Source organism: Colossoma macropomum, unplaced genomic scaffold (genome assembly GCF_904425465.1).
Source record: "Colossoma macropomum unplaced genomic scaffold, Colossoma_macropomum, whole genome shotgun sequence".
Classification (NCBI taxonomy): Eukaryota; Metazoa; Chordata; class Actinopteri; order Characiformes; family Serrasalmidae; genus Colossoma; species Colossoma macropomum.
The window spans coordinates 1548381-1567305 of NW_023494800.1; the positions used below are offsets into that span (position 1 = coordinate 1548381).

General features: G+C 37.8%; 1 protein-coding gene across 1 annotated transcript in view; it reads right to left on the bottom strand.

Annotated features, from left to right (window-relative positions):
• Window positions 1-7182: 7182 nt before the first annotated feature.
• gabra6b (gamma-aminobutyric acid type A receptor subunit alpha6b) overlaps window positions 7183-18925 on the bottom strand; it is a 50087-nt gene continuing 38344 nt past the window's right edge. The window contains exon 10 of the mRNA XM_036588094.1: window positions 7183-7510. Within this exon, the coding sequence (XP_036443987.1) occupies window positions 7501-7510 (10 nt within the window). The 3' untranslated portion in view covers window positions 7183-7500. The remainder of the gene's footprint in view (window positions 7511-18925) is intronic.

Below are 18925 nucleotides of genomic sequence, written 5' to 3' on the forward strand. Positions count from 1 at the left end.
GTTCTATATGTAAATACGGTGCATTAAGGCGTGTGATTGGACTTGAAACACCTCCACTTAATCGGAAACTGAATATATAATCGTATGCAAATCGTTAAGTAAAAATGGCATTAGGCTTTATTGCACGTGTGGGCTTGAAATCGAACCTAATGACAAAAAAAGAAGAAAAGTAGTCTCTGCTTGCTTTAATTAGGTCTCAGAGACATTTCAAGCCCCACAATGACAGAAGTAATTATGTTTAAAAAAAAAATGAAATGAAATAAACATTCAAACAAACAACATAAATAGATGAACTGATCTGAAAGGAGGCTCGCTGTTGCCGGGAAACCAAACCATCTCTGAGTTTTTTATTTATTTACAGTTATTTATATATAATTTTCCCTTGCTGAGGTAAACTTGGATGGAAGACGGTATTCAGACTGAATGCGCAATCTATATTTTGGGATTCTTTCATTATTATTTTTATTATTTATTTATTTATGGCAGCTTTTATTCCTATTGCTATGAGCTGTTAATGTTGGGGGGGCAAACAATCGTCAGAGTGGCTATTCATTTCCAGAGGCTTTTTAAAGGGCATATGCAGCTGTGTGCATGTGAGATGATGTGTGTGGTGAGATGAACGTATCTACAAAAAAGTGTAAATGAGAAACAGACAGACGTGGTTTTTCGTTTTTTGCACCTTTTCAGGTGCAAATCAGATGCATTCTGCCGGTGCGATCCGTAATTTCACATAAGAAGGAAAAAACTTTCTTAAAGGGGACGTTTTATGCTTATTTGTGTTCCTAATTTTATTCAGAGTAGATTTACAGCTTCACTGTTACAAAAACACATTATTTTCCTCATACTGTTTATCTCTATTCACCCTCTGTCTGAAACGCTCTGTTAGAGCTCCTGTGTATTTAAGCCCTGCCTCCTGAAGAGCCTAGTGTGCTCTGATTGGTCAGCTCGCCCACTCTGTTCTGATCGGTCAACCTCCAGGTTCCGTCCCTGTCCTGCAGTCTGCAGACAGACCCTTCTCTCCTGAGCAGCTGTAACTCCGCGGTGGCTGTTTCTCCAGCGGCGTCGGTTCTGCCATATCAGTTTGATCCAGAGTGGATCCTGAAAGTCCGGTCAGCGTCTCTCTGAACACACTCTTCCTCCTCCAGTAGCCGCTGTGCACTGTGTGAGGGGGCCAAGCTCGCCGGTAGACAGGCAGTAAGGACTGTGTTGTGAGATGATGTCATCCTGTAACAAAGGAAAAGGGCTGGAATTCCAGCGAGGCGTTTCAGGCAGCTGAGAAAAGTGGGTTCTGTGGGAGAGAGTCTCTCCCTCTGGAGGGAACGCTGAGCTCTGGGACTGCAGAACGTTTACATGCACAAAAAGCTACAACACACTAAAGGAAAGAGAAAAAACAGAAAAGCATAATAGGTCTCCTTTAACTTTGAATGGAAGTTAATGGAACAAGATTTCTTTCCAAGTCATTCTGGCATTTCGGACAGTCTGTTCATCCTGAATTTCATCATTTCTTTTTAATTTGATATGAATTTGAAGGAAGATTGTGTAAAATGTGCATTCTAACAAATTTAAAGTGTTTTTGGGGTTTGCATTCATGTAAAATATTGCTTTTGTTGATCTACACATAAAAAAGGTTCTTTGGTAAAGGCAATGGTTTTATTTAGAACCATGAGTTCTGTATGGAACCATTTGCATGCTTAAATGGTTCTTTGCACGGTGAAATGGTTCTTCAGATAGAGAATGTGAGACAGGATGTGTTGTAGATGGTTCTATATAGAATCTTTGTGAAAATAGCACCAAAAGGGCACCAAAAAGGGTTCTGCTGCTGTTACGATCTCAAGCTTGTAACAATAGCAGAACGTTTTTGGTGCTATATAGAATCTTTTTCAAAAAGGTTCTATTTTGAACCATACACAGCACATTCGCCATCAGTCTGAAGAACCATTTCACCATGCAAAGAACCATTTAAGCAAGCAAATGGTTCCATACAGAACTCATGGTTCTAAATAAAACCATTGCCTTTATTAAAGAACCTTTGAAGAACTATCTTTTTTTAAGAGCGTAAACTAAGAATTTGCTTTTACCACTTCAATAAAAACAGTCATTTTTTGGTTTGACTGGTGAACCTTTTTCACACCAAAAGTAGGTGGAGATGTTACACTTACAGCTGATTACATACAGTTGTGTGCAAAAGTTTGTGCACCCCTGTTTCAATTTCATGTTGCTGTTAATTTTCTAAGTGTAAATATGTTAACCCCTTAAATGGCCAGGGAGCACGGGCAGGCCCAAAGCTTTATTACACACTTCTATAAACTAAGAATAGCTGAGCCAGTTTGCATTGAAGTCCCTGTAGTTACTGAATAATAAGCCTTAGTATGTAATAAGACTGAGATTATAATAGGTTAACACATCCTTTACAGAGAACACACTTCTGCACATTTGAATGCACAATTACTGGTTATTTGCTGAATTTAACATGTTGGGAAAAATAAAACAAAAATGTTTTGCGTGAAAAAGTTATGGCACATTTTATATTTTATGTTGGATTTTCTTCCAATACGTTTCCAAAGAAATTGTGCATTAAAATTTATGAAAAATCTTGATGCAGTATTTATGTGTGAAACTTCTTTCACTTAAAAAAATCAATAAAACTTGTAATTTGACTGGGGGTGTTCAAACTTTTGCATACGAATATACATACTGTATATATGCTAAATTTTTTTGTACTCAAAATGTATTCGCCTTAAAAGCCTGTGACGCAAAACCGCTCATCGTGGCGACTTCCACTGAAAAGAAGGTCATGTTGCTCACAAAATTCGCTGCTAAATGCTAGTCTGACTTCGCTGTTACGCTGCGTTCAGGTGCTTATTGGAAGGTTGTACATACCAGGTGGTTAACTAATGAATACGACTCCACAGGAGAAAACACCTGTTCACTGGAATCATATAGAAACACATCAGGCATGTTTAATGTTTCCCCTTCAACACAACAAAAAGTTGTGTTATGTGTCACATCTCATGAACCTATCATCTAGTGTATTATCTAGAACAGTGGTTTTACACCTGTGGGCCCCCACAAAGGGCCGTCGGGGTCCTGGTAGGTGGCCGTTGGCAGTCATTTTAATGTGTGTATATATATATATATATATATTCTGTATATAATATACATATATATATAATACCTACATATTAAAGATGAGCTCAGAGATACATCTGGAAAAATGCATAACCAACACAGACAGCTGGATATACTTATATTTTCAGAGCAAGTCAATGTGCAACATTTCTCTTTTTGATCATTTGGATTTCATCCCTTACTGAATAAATGGCTACAAATAGAAATTTTTAGGTGTTTATTAAGTTGTGTGGTTATACAGTAAAGTGAAATTTGATAGGCTACATTGATTATTGTGTTATGTTTGCATTTGAAGTGATCAGGCAGTTTAAATCCTCTTGTGGGCTGCAAAAGCTTTTCCAGTCAGTTGTGTGAACAGTGAGTGAGGTTGAGAGCTCCTGATCCACAAATCCAATCCCAAAAAGTTGGGACAGAAGGTAAAATGTAAATGAAGACAGACAGTAATGATTTTCACATCATTTTTGACCTGTGTTCAACTTAAAACAGCACAAAGACGAGATATTTAATGTTTCACCTAATGAACGTTACTGTTTTTGCATATATATGCTTATTCTAAATTTGATGGCTGCAACATGTTCCAATAAAGTTGGGAGGGGGGAGGGGGGTGTTTTCCGCTGTGTTACATCCCCTTTGTTTTTAACAATGGTCAGTAATGGTTTAAGAACTGAGGACGCTGATTGTTGTAGTTGTGAAAATGGAATTTTTTCCTCATTCTTGCTTGATAGAACACTTCAGCTGCTCAACAGTCTGGGGTCTCCTTTACTGTATAATGGGCTTCATAATGCGCTACACGTTTTCAAGTAAGGTCAGGTGTGGACTGCAGGAAGGTCAGTCTAGCAACTGGAGTCTCTTACTATGAAGCCAGGCTGTTGTAATGTGCAGGATGTGGCTTGGCATTGTCTTAAACCGGGGTTACACTGCATGGCTTTTACCCTGATTTTAGCCCCGACTCTCAGTCTGGCTGAGTCTGAGCTCGTCAGCTCTAGTCTGCAGATTTTTAGGTCAGTCAGAGTCGACAGTCGTGTGTGAGGGGCAGAGACTCAGATTTACTGCCTCATTGATCACGTTTCAGACCAGTCGGAGTTTCTCAAACATTTTTTCGACCCGACTCTGAGTGTAAACTAGTGTAAACTGGTCAACGACTCCTCCAACAGCCACTGAAAACTGAGAGCATGAAAGAAGAAAATACAGCAAGTGAACAAAGAAAAATGGTAAAAAGTCTTTTAAAAGAGTTTAAGGCACAGTCGAGTTTATGTACATTTAAAACTCTAAAAAATACCAACTGATCATGCTTTTTTAAAATCCATGATCCACTTAAACATGTTTACCTGCTGCTTCTGTACTGAGTCGCCGCAAACGGCAGAGAGAACAGCAGGGTCTCCTAGTAACAGGAGAACACGAGTTCACACGAGTTCAGTGAGCTCCGTTTGGTTCAGCAGTAGCTGAAAAACTGAGTAGTATGTGATCCCTAATCATTTAGTGTGTGATCCCCAATATTTCAGTCACCCCAAAAAACTGCAAAAAAAGTCCAGACTTTAATAATCTGTTAAGACTTTAAAAGTCATGTAGTGAACCCGAGGCTTTACTGAGACAAGCAGGGACGTCCCTGAAAAAGACGTCATCTAGATGGCAGCATATGCTGCTACATAATGCGTATGAACCCCCTTCACGGAAGATGTGCAGGTTACCTACCTAATCAGTATCCACTAATACCCCCTCAACACCATGACAGACGCTGGGTTTTGAACTTTATCCTGGAAACAATCTGGATGGTCCTTTTCTTCTTTGGTGTAGCGAAATGAAAGGTCCATTATTTCCAGAAACAATCTGAAAGGACTTGTCAGACCACAATACACATTTCCACCAGTTCATTTCAAATAAGCCTCAGCCCAGAAAAGTCGGCGGCGTTTTTGGACATTGTGATTATTTAGCTTCTGCTTTGTGTCGTAGAGTCTAAGTTTGCAGCTGTACATGCAGCAAAAAAACTGTGGTTACTGGCAAGACTTGTCTGCAGTGTTCCAGAGCCAATGTGATGATATTAATTACAGAAGCATGTCAGTTTTTACTGCGGCGCAGCCTAGTGTCTGAGGGGTCGAAGTTCATGGGCATTCAATACTGTTTTTTTGGCCTTGCCCTTTATGACCTCTCAGATTCTCTGAATCTCTTAATAATTTTATGCACTGCAGAAGAAGAATCCCTAGATTCTTTGCAATCCTGCCTTGAGAAAAAAACGTTTGCTGTTAAACCGTTGGATAATTTGCTCATGCAGTTTTTCGCAAAGCGGCGAATGAGCCTTTCGTGAACGTTCCTTTCATACCCTTTTTACCTACTCACCTGTTTAGCTGTGTTGCAGGCATCAAATTAGGAATTGGTGCATATTTACAAAACTCAATAATGTTGATAAGGTAAAATATTAAATAGCTCTTTGTGTTGTTTTCAATTAAATACCTGTAAAAGAGAGTTTTATTTACATTTTTACCTGCTGTCCCAACTTTTTTGGAACTGTACAAGCCTGAGTTTCCCTCTTGTAAATACGACTTCTTCATCTGTCGAGTGTAATTTACACAGGAAAACTGATATTTCCCAGTTTCCAACACCAAACACAGCATAAATAAACTGAACTTTAATTTCAGACACGCTTTGCGCTGCGCCTGTGTTCCTGTGTACATCTGGCCATCTATAAGTTGGTTAATTTGAGATTTTGGGGATTTCTCTTTTGATTTGTGTCAACAACAGCTTTTATTTCTATTGCTATGAGTTGTACACAAATAGGAAAAAAAACAAAAACAAAAACAAAACATAAAATCTACAAACGTCAGAGTGGCTACGAAAGACTGCTATCTATTTCCAGAAGCCTTTTAAAGGGCATATGTAGGTGTGGGAATGTGAGATGATGCGCATGTGGAGGTGAACGTATCTACAGAAACGTGTGAAAGAGATGATCTTACCCAGCAGGGACGTTACAGCTTCAAACAAACAAAACAAAAGCTCTGGTTTCATTCCTGGAAGAATCATGTCAAGTCAATGAGTCATAAAGAGAAGGAAAAGCATGATTTCAGGAAAGGAGTGCTGTTAGAAACTCCATACAGACTTCGCTTCAGGTGGATTCCAGCGTCCATGGATTGTGCAAGTGTATGTACAGTGCTGTGCAAAAGTCCACCCTTCATTTATTTAATGTCAAATCAAAATGGTCATTAAATCCAAGTTATTCATTTGAGAGTTAGGAATAACAGATTTTTCAGTATTTCTGCATAATTAAACAGTTAAGATGAAGTCGTTCATAGTGGTTTGGTGTGAAACGCTCTGTTCTAGAGTCAGAACTGTTCACAGTGGTGGTGATAGGAACCAGACGTCCACCTCTAAAAGCTCCCTCACAGAAAGTTCCTACATGAAATGGTTATGAATTCACTGCCTGATGACTGAGACATTATTTACAACAGTTTCGAGAAGATTTTGGCCTAAAATCTTTTGCTGAGTCTATATGCATTCTGACAGGGAAAAATGAATAACTTCTAATTAAACGGGAATTCCACCAATTTTTAAACATTTCTGCATAATAACTGAGTGTTTGAGATGTAGTCAGAGAGATTCTGAGTGGTTTGGTGTGAAATGGTTCAGATGTCTTTACAGTGGTAGTGATAGGAACCAGGGGTTGCCATGACTACAACACAAATATAGACATTTTATTTACTATCCAGAACCACCAGTGAACCTACACGAGTCTTCTGAGTTTATATGGAATGTTGATGATGGAAAATAGTGGAAAATCTGAAATAATAAGTTTTCTTTGGGGACTATTTTGCCTCACAGCGCCCTGCATGTATCCCTCCACCATGAATGGAGTTTAAGTTCTCTAAACTATCATAAAACAGTGTCTCAGTCATCAGGCAGTGAATTCATAACCATCTCATGTAGGAACTTTCTGTGAGGGAGCTTTTAGAGGTGGACGTCTGGTTCCTATCACCACCACTGTGAACAGTTCTGACTCGGTAGGTTTATCTAGAACAGAGCGTTTCACACCAAACCACTCTGAACGACTCTGTTTGGTGGAATTTTCTGTTTTGACTGTAAATTGAATAAACGACTCGACTTCTGCACAGTGCTGTATGTGTACGGTTTAAACTCCATGGTAACCCACAGGCCCAAAAGTGCTCGAACACTTCGAGAGTCCTCTGGAGCCTCGGAGAGGAAAAGGGAAAAGGTCAAGAGAAGCTGCGTCGTCCTCTTCTAGCACAGGAGTGGACACAGGTTCAGCTAGCAGCACGGGTTCATAAATCCCTCCCTCCTCCATCCATCCATCCATCCGTCCGTCCATCTGTCCATTTTATCCCTCCGTCTCCTGAGATTGTGTGGAAGGGTCTATGAGGCCGCTCACACGTCTCTGTCAGAGAGAAACAAAGAGGAACATGATGTTCATATTGCAGTGTTCTACACTGTAAACACAATGATTTGATGTTGTTATCTAAAATTCAGCACCCTGGCTGCCGGAAAATGTTGATTTTCTCACTCAGAAAAGCAGTTTGTGGCACAAACAAAATAAAAAACGACACATTTTCAGCTTTGTTAGATCATGTGCTTTAAATATCATACATAAACGCAACAAGAAGCACTAAGAAATCATGTTATTAATGGAGAAGCACAAATTTTTGTCTTATTTCAGATATATAGTTATATGCAAAAGTTTGTGGGCACCTGGTCAAATTACATGTACTGTCGATTTTATGAAAATAAGCTACCACGTCCTCTGCAGAGAACACACATCTGCACATTTTAATAAATTAATGATATTTGCTGAATTTAATATACTGGGGAAAAGTTCAAATGTGGCCTGTGCAAAAGTTTCAGAATTTATTATTATATATTTTCCCCAACATGTTAAACTCAGCAAATACACAGAAATTGTGCACATAATTTGGAACAAAAGGTCATATTTACAAGGGAATTCCACTAATTATTCAAAATTTCTGTATAATTAAGTGGTTAAGTTGTAAACAGAGTCGTTCAGAGTGGTTTGGTGTGAAACTCTCTGTTCTAGAGAAACTTACCGAGTCAGAATTCACAGTTCACAGTGGTGATGATAGGAACCAGACGTCCACCTCTAAAAGCTCCCTCACAGAAAGTTACTACATGAAATGGTTATGAATTCACTGCCTGATGACTGAGACACTGTTTTATGATAGTTTAGAGAACTTAAACTCCATTCATGGTGGAGGGATACATGCAGGGCGCTGTGAGGCAAAATAGTCCCCAAAGAAAACTTATTATTTCAGATTTTCCACTATTTTCCATCATCAACATTCCATATAAACTCAGAAGACTCGTGTAGGTTCACTGGTGGTTCTGGATAGTAAATAAAATGTCTATATTTGTGTTGTAGTCATGGCGACCCCTGGTTCCTATCACCACCACTGTAAAGACATCTGAACCATTTCACACCAAACCTCTCTGATTCACTCTGTTTACACCTCACACACTCAATTATGGAGGAATTTAGAAAACTGGTAAATTCCCCTGTAAGTTTGCTCTCTGTAGAGGATGTGTTAACTTCTTCACTTCACAAAACCTGTCATTTTAACATGGATGTTCATATCTTTGCATACGACCTTTAGTATTAAATGCTCTCATGCTAATTTAGTATCATATACAGTACAGGAACTGATCTGATTTGACACTGTTCTCCATATTTAGATCACCTAGACCACCACAAATCAGTGTGGAGTGAAAATTATTGCCCCTACATTCTTAAAAAAGATGGTTCTTAAAGGGTTCTTTAGTAAAGAAAATAGTTGTATGTAGAACCATGAACACTCAAAGATCCCTCTGCATGATTAAAGGGCTCTTTGCATCGTGAAAGTGTTCTTCAGATTGATGGAATATGTGTTGTAGATGGTTCTATATAGAACCTTTTTTGAAAAGCATTTTATATAGCACCAAAAAGGGTTCTGCTGTTGTTGCAAGCCTGACATTGTAACAAGAGGTATATAGAACCATATACAACATATTCTCCCCGAGAACCCTTTAATCATGCAAAAGGTTCTTTGAATGTTGATGGTTCCTCATTTAACCCTTTTCTTCACTAAAGAACCCTTAAAGAAACATCTTTTTGAAGTGTGTACTACTACTGATAATAATAATAATAATAATAATAATAATAATAATAATAATAATGCATTTTATCCTGTAGTGAACAGTGATGATTAGAGTTAGGCTTCCTATTGAGAACCTAAATGTCTCTCTATGATAAAGCCAATTTCTGCTAGCGCCCCTATGGGAAGTCTTATAGTATGTGAGTACTAGTCTAACAGCAATTCATGTTATATTAATTTTACAGTGACTCTTTCAGTAAAGAGTTCTGACATAGAGCTGCCACCACTGTTTTACATTCCTAACAACTAACCAGAACCTACTTAGACTACTGCTTCCATACACTGACGTATCTAGAACCTACAGGACTACAGTGATGTTTTCTCTCATAGTTCCACTCACTGTAAGTCAAAGTATGATTGTTTGGTTTCTCTATCACCTGCCTAAATATGTTGGTAGTTAGTCTAACGTGTGAGGCCTTCAGTCCAGCTGCTGCAGTCCTAACCAATGGGAGAGCAGCTCAGCTGTATCTACCCAGATACCACAGAGAGAACAATCCTGATTGGATCATTTTCTGTTGACTGTTATAAGAATGCAACTCTCTCATTTCCAAACAAGATTTAACGATGAAATAAGAGTATTACAACAATACATACAACCAGCTTGATTATTCTATTTAATACAAATGTGCATTTTTGTGATTTGACAGAAATCATTAGGCCTTCTCTGAATGGTCTGTACAGATCTCTTAGTGTATGTGGCTTTATTTCATCATTAGCCATTCATCAATGCACCATAAAACACTAAGAATTAAATGCATGAAGTGCTAATAATGATTGAAGGCTAGGAGGCGCCGGACAGCATCACACAGACGGGATCATACTAACGGGGCTCCTTTAATTCTTATTGAATGTTACTATAATGAGCATTTATTGGAGAAATAATCCTTTAAGCCTTCCTCTGTGTGAAGGTCTCTGAATTGTTTTTACTAGCGAGCAGCTCCACTGCTATTATCTGATGGAGATCCGGTATTGATTGGCCATTTGCTGGCTGAGAGGGAGCGAACGTTACCTCAGAGGACCTCACATAAAAAGTGCTGAGCACTTTGATTCTGAATGAATCTGCTCTTTTTTCCTACTGCACTAAAGTGTTCAACTGTACAGTGCAGTATAATCCAGTTATCAGAAACTTCCCATCATCCAGTTGGAAACTGGACCTTTAACCCATCAGCTTATCAGGCTTATTACATCGTCGGGTGGATTATTCAGAAAATATATGGAAAACAAGAGTAATTTTTAAATTACAGCAATGAGGAATGGAAACCTGCAGATCCTGGAGGATATTTAAGGGGTTAGAACAAGCATATATGAGAATACAGATGTAATAATAATATGCCCTACATGTATTATATATACATTCAATCGATCAATCTTTATTGAAACTCGGGGGGAACACTAAGCCTCATTTACAGTGTAGCCGAGCATTATGCAAAAAAGAAGGGACTGAAAAGAGTAAATATGCATTTGTGATAGCAAAAGTGTAGGAAGGAAAATAAAAAAATTAAATACGACCAAGCAATTATTATTAAAACAGCAGATGAAAATAAAATGATAGGAAACTTTAAGACAAATAAGACGAATTAGGACAAAAATTAAAACTATATAACAGCAAAAATATATAAATATATATATATATATATACACATTTGTAATAAAAATAAATAAATAAAAGTACCGAGTAGTACTCAGTAAAAAACAAAACAATAGAAAATATTACTAAAAAGTAAAAATCTTAAAATGATAAAGTAATAAAAAATGCAATACCTATATTTAATTATTATGTGTCTCATATGTATTATTTGCCAAGGGTTCCCAATCTCCTCCTGACCCACTGGACCCAAGCCACAAGTGGGTTATTAATTAGTTAATGAGTTGAATCAGATGTGCATTATATATATATATATATATATATATATATATATATATATATACACACACACAATGAACATTGATATTCATGTATGTTCATTCCATATATATCAAAGTTCATCTATTAACCTGTCCCATATGTACTGTGCTAAAGTCTTAGACACCAAAGCACATTATTAAAGTCACTGATCTTGACAATACGAGTTTTTTCGTTGTAGAATCACCATATATATTTAAAAGAAACATAAACATACATTAAAATACATTAAAAAGTAATAAGCAGTAGAGGGCTTCTGAGCTAGTTTGAAGAACAGTTTGGTTCCAGATTTCTCCTGGACGCCCTCACATTTTTATGAGTTAAATTCAAAATCAGCACCACCTGAATAAACACTTTAAAATAATAATTGATTACCAGCTTTTGGATAACGGATTAGAAAATGTTGAGGATATTTTTGCACTGAAAATATAGGAAAACAAACACGCGCAGCCCTAACAGTGCGGCTGAGCACATCAGAGCAGAATGATGATAAATGTGGCCGGCGTCCTGCGCTGCACTGACACGTCTGGCTGGGCCGTAATTGAATGATCATTACAGTGAAGCTACAGCAGAGCGAGAGAAAACGGAGGATCCGCAACCGACTGACGTTTAGAGCTTCTGATTTATGAGAGAGATTCTCCCCCCCAGTCTGGCACTCCGGTGGGCAATAAAGAAAGGAGCTTATCGCCCGCAGGTACACGCACACACACACCGGCGCATCAGACAAATGTGCTTCCTTAATGTTTGAGTCTGAATGGAACTATCCGTTAAAAAGCCACCACAAGGCCTTTCAGCCTGCATTCACTCAGCTTTATGTGATCCTTTTATTCCACAGCGTCTCTCCTCCTCTTTTCTCTCGGCCCTTTTTTCCTCCTCGTGGGTTTCGAAAAGGGAGCGAGGCCGGAGATAACGTGACCTACAGAGTCTGAGTGCACTTACATTAAAGCGATAGTTTGAAAAAAAAACATATCTAACATTTTTCCTCCGAAAACCACAAGTTCGTCATCCAAGTCATGTTTGTTGTCTGTAGTTTATAGTTGAAAATAAATGAAAATAAGTTGACACACCCACTTTAACCACATCCTTAAACATGACATTTTTCTGCAAATGTTACTGCACAATTTCTATTTACGTAATAAATTTAACGTATTGGAAAAAAATAGAACATATATAAAATGTGCCATAACTTTTGCACAGGCCACGTTATGTTTCATTTTTTCTAATTTGTGAAATTTAGCAAATTCACCCTAAAACCTAATCCTAAACCTAACCTTAACCTCACTCCAAAGCCTAATCCTAACCCTAACCTCAACCTCAACCTCAACCCACAACCTAATCCTAACCCTCACCCTGGGCCTAATCCTTACCCTAACCTTGACCTCAACCCAAAACCTAATCCTAACCCTAACCTTAACCTTAACCCACAACCTAATCCTAACCCTCACCCTGGGCCTAATCCTTACCCTAACCTTAACCTCACCCCAAAACCTAATCCTAACCCTAACCTTAACCTTAACCCACAACCTAATCCTAACCCTCACCCTGGGCCTAATCCTTACCCTAACCTTGACCTCAACCCAAAACCTAATCCTAAACCTAACCTTAACCTCACCCCAAAACCTAATCCTAACCCTAACCCTGGCCCTATTTCTAACCCTCACCTTCACCTCAACCCAAAACAATGTTAATGTTAATGGAGCTTTCACAGATAAGCAGGTTACTCACTAACACTAATACCTCCCCTCACCATGACAGATGCTGGATTTAGAACTTTACACTGGTAACAATCTAGATGGTCCTTTTATATCCATAAAGGACTCGGCCTTTCATGGATGCCCCTTTTATATCCAAGCTTGACCTGTTTAATGTGTTTTTTGATTTCACAATATTTCTAGTTTAACATTTTCCCTGTCCCAAAATTTTGAAATGTGTTGCAGGAATCAATTTCAGAATGAGCATATATTTATCAAAAGCAGTATACTGTTAAAACAGTAAATATCTGAGTCTAAAACTCTCTTTGTACTATTTAAAAACAGGTCAAACAGAATCTGCTGATCACCGCTTTCTGTTTCGATTTGCACGTCACATACCGTCCCAACTTTTCTGCAAGTAAAGTTTGTATAAAATTCATGTTGCTACTGTTTTTAGCTACACTAATGTACTTTAGTCCATGTTTACAGAAAGCAGTGAGTCATACAGAGTCAGAAACCACATATTATAGTCTATCACAGATACTGAACATCTCCACACACTTTGAAGCGGGATATGATTTAGGCATGCAGTTAGCACCATGCTAACTGGTAGCACATAAGCTTCCATTACTTTTAAGTTATAATAGACTTAAATCTCCAGAACTAAAACCAAAGAAGCAAACTTTAGACACCATTCGGGTAATTTTTCGCCAAACTATCACTTTAAGATGTGAAGTTAAATAATAAGGTTAAAGAATAGAGTTTTATATATATATATATATATATATATATATATATATATATATATATATATAATGTTATATAAAAGTTCTACAAAATTAACATCTAGATTCGTTACAGTAAAAGTTAATATCCATAATGAAATGACGTTCTAATAATGTTAATGTCAGGAAATTAAGTTTTAATAAAATGAATATTCCAAATGAAAATCTAAGAAAAAAATATATTAAGAAAGATATTTATAATAAGACCGCTTGTAAATGATATTTGTTTTTATTTATTTGTCAAATGTACATCAATTATAAAATTATTCATTATTACTTCAAGTATTGAATAAAAAAACATTTTGGCATGCAGAGTACTTATTTACATCTTATAATACATTTATATTATAAAATACATATTGTATCTGGATTATAAATTACTGTTATATATAAAATAACTAAAATATTAACATGACAGCTGATTCCAAACTTTTGAACACTAGATTATATTCTGTTATTTAAGTTTATATAAGGTATTATTTAAGATTATATAAGTGTTTTTATCCACCTGTTTGTCATGTATGCGCGGTGAGGGGGCTGCCGGGGGGCTCTGACAGTCCCACTGCCGTCATGTGATATAAATACGGCCGAGCGGCCCGAGGCTCTAAAACATCAGAGTGTGAGTGACTGTTTGAGACGTATTCTCCTGTCAGAGCTGAGGAACCTGCTGCTGTCCACTCTCTACTGCGGCTCTTTTAACTCCTGCTTGTCAAAACCTGAGGTTTCAGGACACAAACTGAGTTTCTAGAAGTTTTCACGCACCTACAGTGCCCATCAAAAGTTTGGAGACACCTAGCGGTAATATTTTACTCTTGGTGGAAGTTATAAAGCCTTTGTAATGCTTTTATTAATCATTACAAAGTAAATAACTGCTAATTGGCCAGCTGCTTATTACTACACTCTATAAAAAGATGGTTCATCAAGGGTTCTTTAGTAAAGAGAATGGTTCTATATACAACCATGAACACTCAAAGAACCTTTTTCATGATTGAAGTGTTCCTCAGCTTGATGGAGAATGTGCTGTAGACAGTTCTACATAGAACCTTTCTGAAAAGGGTTCTATATAGCACCAAAAAGGGTTTGCTATTGTTACAATGTGAAGAACCCATTTTGGTGCCATATAGAAGCCTTTTGAGAAAGGTTCTATATAGAACCGTCTACAGCACATAGAACCCTATATAGAAGCCTTTTTGTGCTATATAGAGCCATATATAATACATTCTCCATCAATCTAAAGAACGCTTTCATGATGCAAAGAACCTTTTAATCATGCAAAGGGTTCCTTGAGTGTTCATGGTATAGAACCATTTCTTTGCTAAAGAACCCTTGAATAAGCATCTTTTTAAAAGTGTACTTTATTAGGCAAATATATCCAAAACATTTACATATTATACATCATAATCTATGATGTGTTTATGGGTATCTGTTCGAGTTGCAGTGCTCTTTGGCAGGGATTAGGGGGACGTAATATGATGACATCATGATAAATTACCCCAAAATATGCCTTTCTGAGAACATCATGGACAGTGTCAATACTCTAAGAACAGTGAACTGCAGCACGGTACATGAAATGTTGAATAAAAACCACTGTATTCAGTTTCTGATTGTATTTTTTAAATGTGGCACTGCTGCTTTTTTTGTTTTTTTGTTTGTTACAATTCTTAAAAACTCACAAAAACCAAATATCCTAACACATATCGTGTGTTGTGAAAAACCAAATTTTTATATTTTATTTATAATGCTTTTATATTTTCATATCACCCAGCCCTATCTGGGATTACCAATTCCAGTTTATTTGTTTGTTTGTTTTTTAAAATACAGTACACAAACATCTATTTACAATCAATTTACACATTTTGTTGATTTTAAGTGAAAAGAAGTTTGCACCACCTCCACATGGAACAAACTTAAATGATTTGTTTTTGAAAAAGGGTGAAAAATCTTAAAATGTGGCATGTGCAAAAATTTAGGCACCCTTTTGGCTGAACTTGCAGCTTTTGTTTGGTATTTTTGTCCACTTTTCCTTGCAGAATGTTTCAAGTCCAGAAATATTCATGGTTCATCTTGCACACAGCAAGACCAACCCACAAATCAATAATACTGAATTACAGTAAAGTCAACTCCAAAATCCTCCTCTTTTGTTTTGTTGATCAAAAAATTCTTCTTAAAACACACTTACGCAGTTTTGACGAAGATTCTGACATTCGCCAGTGTTTCTGGGATTTGTTCTTAGGCAAGATCAGAATCTACACACACTCAAGAGCACAAAGGTGAGAACAGTTCTGCGCTTTAAGGACACGTCATGAATCTGACGTTGTTATGATTCGATATCCAACCTCTTTTCATCTTCAGTTTCTTCAGTGACTGCTGGCATGTCCTGAGCCACACAACCCCAAGGCATAACAGATTCAGCCCACTGTTTAACAGTTGGCACGGAGTTCTTTTCATCGAATACTGCTCCTTTTTCTTTTCTTCAAACATGCCTTTGGTGGCTGTGTTCCATCAGACCAGAACACTTGATTCCAAAATCTATCTGGCCTATCTATATGTTGAGTTGCGGACTTCAGACAATGACTTTGTGATGAGACCACAGTTAAGGTTACGTTCCGATAACTCTTCAGTGTAGATGATATTTGTCCGACAACACTGCACAGTGGGCCACAGTATCGCTACTCCCACACCTGCGAAATCTTCCTGTGGATCCTTGGCAGTGATGTGGGGGTTTTGCTTTGCATTCCTGACCAGTCTATCAGCAGTTTTCTCTCAGATCGTTCTTGGTCTTCCAGATCTTGTCTTAGCTTTCACAGTCTTCTCTTGCTTTGTAAGAGTCAATTATCTATAGTTTTAGATCCTTAGTCTGGTGCTTAGATGAAGCCATTGCTGATATTGAGAAGTCACAGAATTTATTATGTTTTAATCATGTTTTTTTTTATTTCTACTATCATTTACTTTACTTTTTTTTACTATTTTCTGACTGTATTTTCTCATTTGTAAAGCAATTTGAATGACAGCAGTGTATGAAAGGTGCTGTTTAATTAAACTTGCCTTGCCTTACTATGCTGTGGAATTATATGTACCTGACTTGGACTAATAAGCCAAATAAGCTCTGAGACCTTACACAAAAAAATCACTAGTAGATCAACAAGAAGCCCAACTTTTGCACAAGCCACATTTCATGTTTTATTTTTTCTGATATATTAAATTTAGAAAATAAATAGCAATCATGCATTAGAATTTGTAGACGTGTCATTTCTAAGTTTGTACCATGCACATGTTGTTTTAACTTTTTTCTTCACTTAGAAAATCAGAAATATGTAACTTAAGCAGACATGCCTAAACTTTCATGTACAATGTCTAAACATTTCTGATCAAAAACAATATGGGCTGTAATGTATACACTGTTTGACGCCAATAACGAAAAGTTCCAGTGGGATTTTTTGCTCAACTGTCACTGATTTAGAGCAGAAATCCATCAAAAATGGTCAACTACATACAGTGTGAAGAGAAAATTGGGTCAATTTGTCTTTTTCAAACTGTTCCTATGAGTTCTATGAGTTTCCGAACTTTTCTTCTTCCCAAGAGATTTCCCTTTCCTTTCTGGTTTTCATTCTCTTTCATATAAAAAACAGAAGAATCCAGACAAACATCTCCATTCACCAGCACGAAGCTATAAAATATAAATGCCATCTTCTCTTTTTTCCACCATCAAAACCAGCTGGCTCGATTTCTCCAGTCTTTCAACAGGACGCTCGCTCTCTCTCTCTCTTCCTCACTTTCTCTCTCTCACTTTAATGCCATTGCAAATCTGAAATTGTCAGAATCAACTTGAAAAGTGCTGCTGATGCCGAGTTACTGGCAGCGCGTCTCCGGCAGCCTCTCTCAGGATCAATGGAGCGCTGTTAGCCGCGAGCCGAAAGGCCGGAAGATTCCCCCTGTTATGTAAGAGCATCGACTTACATTGTAGGAGGAAATGCTCGCTGGAGCAGGACGGCGGCTCACGTGGCTTCATATCGACTCAAAAACACAACCTGAAGACCTTCATTTCCATCACACCGGCCTCGCTGAAACAGTTCTCCTACAGTTTAATGACATAACTGCCTTCGTTTTGAAGGAATGACTGTTTACATGCTAAGATTTTTGCCAATCTGATTGAATACATTCCGATTATAGATTAAAACTGAGGTGTTTATTCTCACTCTACTCAACAACCTGATGAAAATCTCCGTTTACATGCTCACTACAAGAAACTTGATCCAAAATTACACGTGTGTAGAGAACCGCTTAATGTAGACGTTACCATGACAACCAGCATCAAGTGAGTCCAGTCCGCGTGAGACGAGCAGCAGTGAGCAGCGCTTGTGTTTTTAATTGCTTTAAAATGACGTCAGACTCAGGAAAACGTCCTTCACATGTCCTTATTAAAGAAGGCCGAGAGGAAGACGTCGTGTTCTGAGACACATAAGCTGGACGTCCGTCCCACCGCCGTCTTTTAAAGATCAGAGCATAAACTTCGTCTCCTCTGCAGACCAGTTTCTGCTCCGCCATGTTGAACGGTATAAACTTTCACTATGACGCGACGAACATGATCAGAACGGACTTAAACTTTCCGATAGGGAACGTAATCAGATACAGGCGTTTACACGGATATGCTGCACCAGTTAAGGTGGAACGGGAAAATTCAAACAAGAAGCTGGCGAATAAGAAGCCGACTTCAGCTTCATGTTGTTCTCTGAGGCTAAAATCAGGCCAATATGTATCGTCGCTGTCCTGCCTCACGCGTGCAACTCAGAAACCCTAAATACTACAGAAAAAAAACTTTGGCTTTATGCAGTGAAGTTGTCTGGTTGTTGTGCATTCCCAAGCTAACAGTGATGCTAGGTAAATTCAATGGTTACCGTAAACAAAATAATGGCTAATTTAAATGTTTTAACATATTTTCTACTCTTTTCTGGAGTGAAGGCAACAGATAAATGGAGTAGCTGCTCCCATCTCTGTCATTTAGACTGAGACTTCTTATCCTGTGCAAATCACTCATAAACATTATAGGCGTCCTGAGGTGAACTGGTATTGTCCACCTCTCTGCGGAAAACTAATCCCATCCAAATAGAGCTTAAGACACAACTAGGGCTGAACTAGTTGGGAAAAATATCTAACTGTGATTTTTCTGACCAATAATGCAATCAAGATTTTTTATTTTCTATAAATTATGTTTAAGTCCTTTTTTTCCAAGTCCAGCACATTTTTCAAGCTTGAGGCTTGAATGCTGAACAC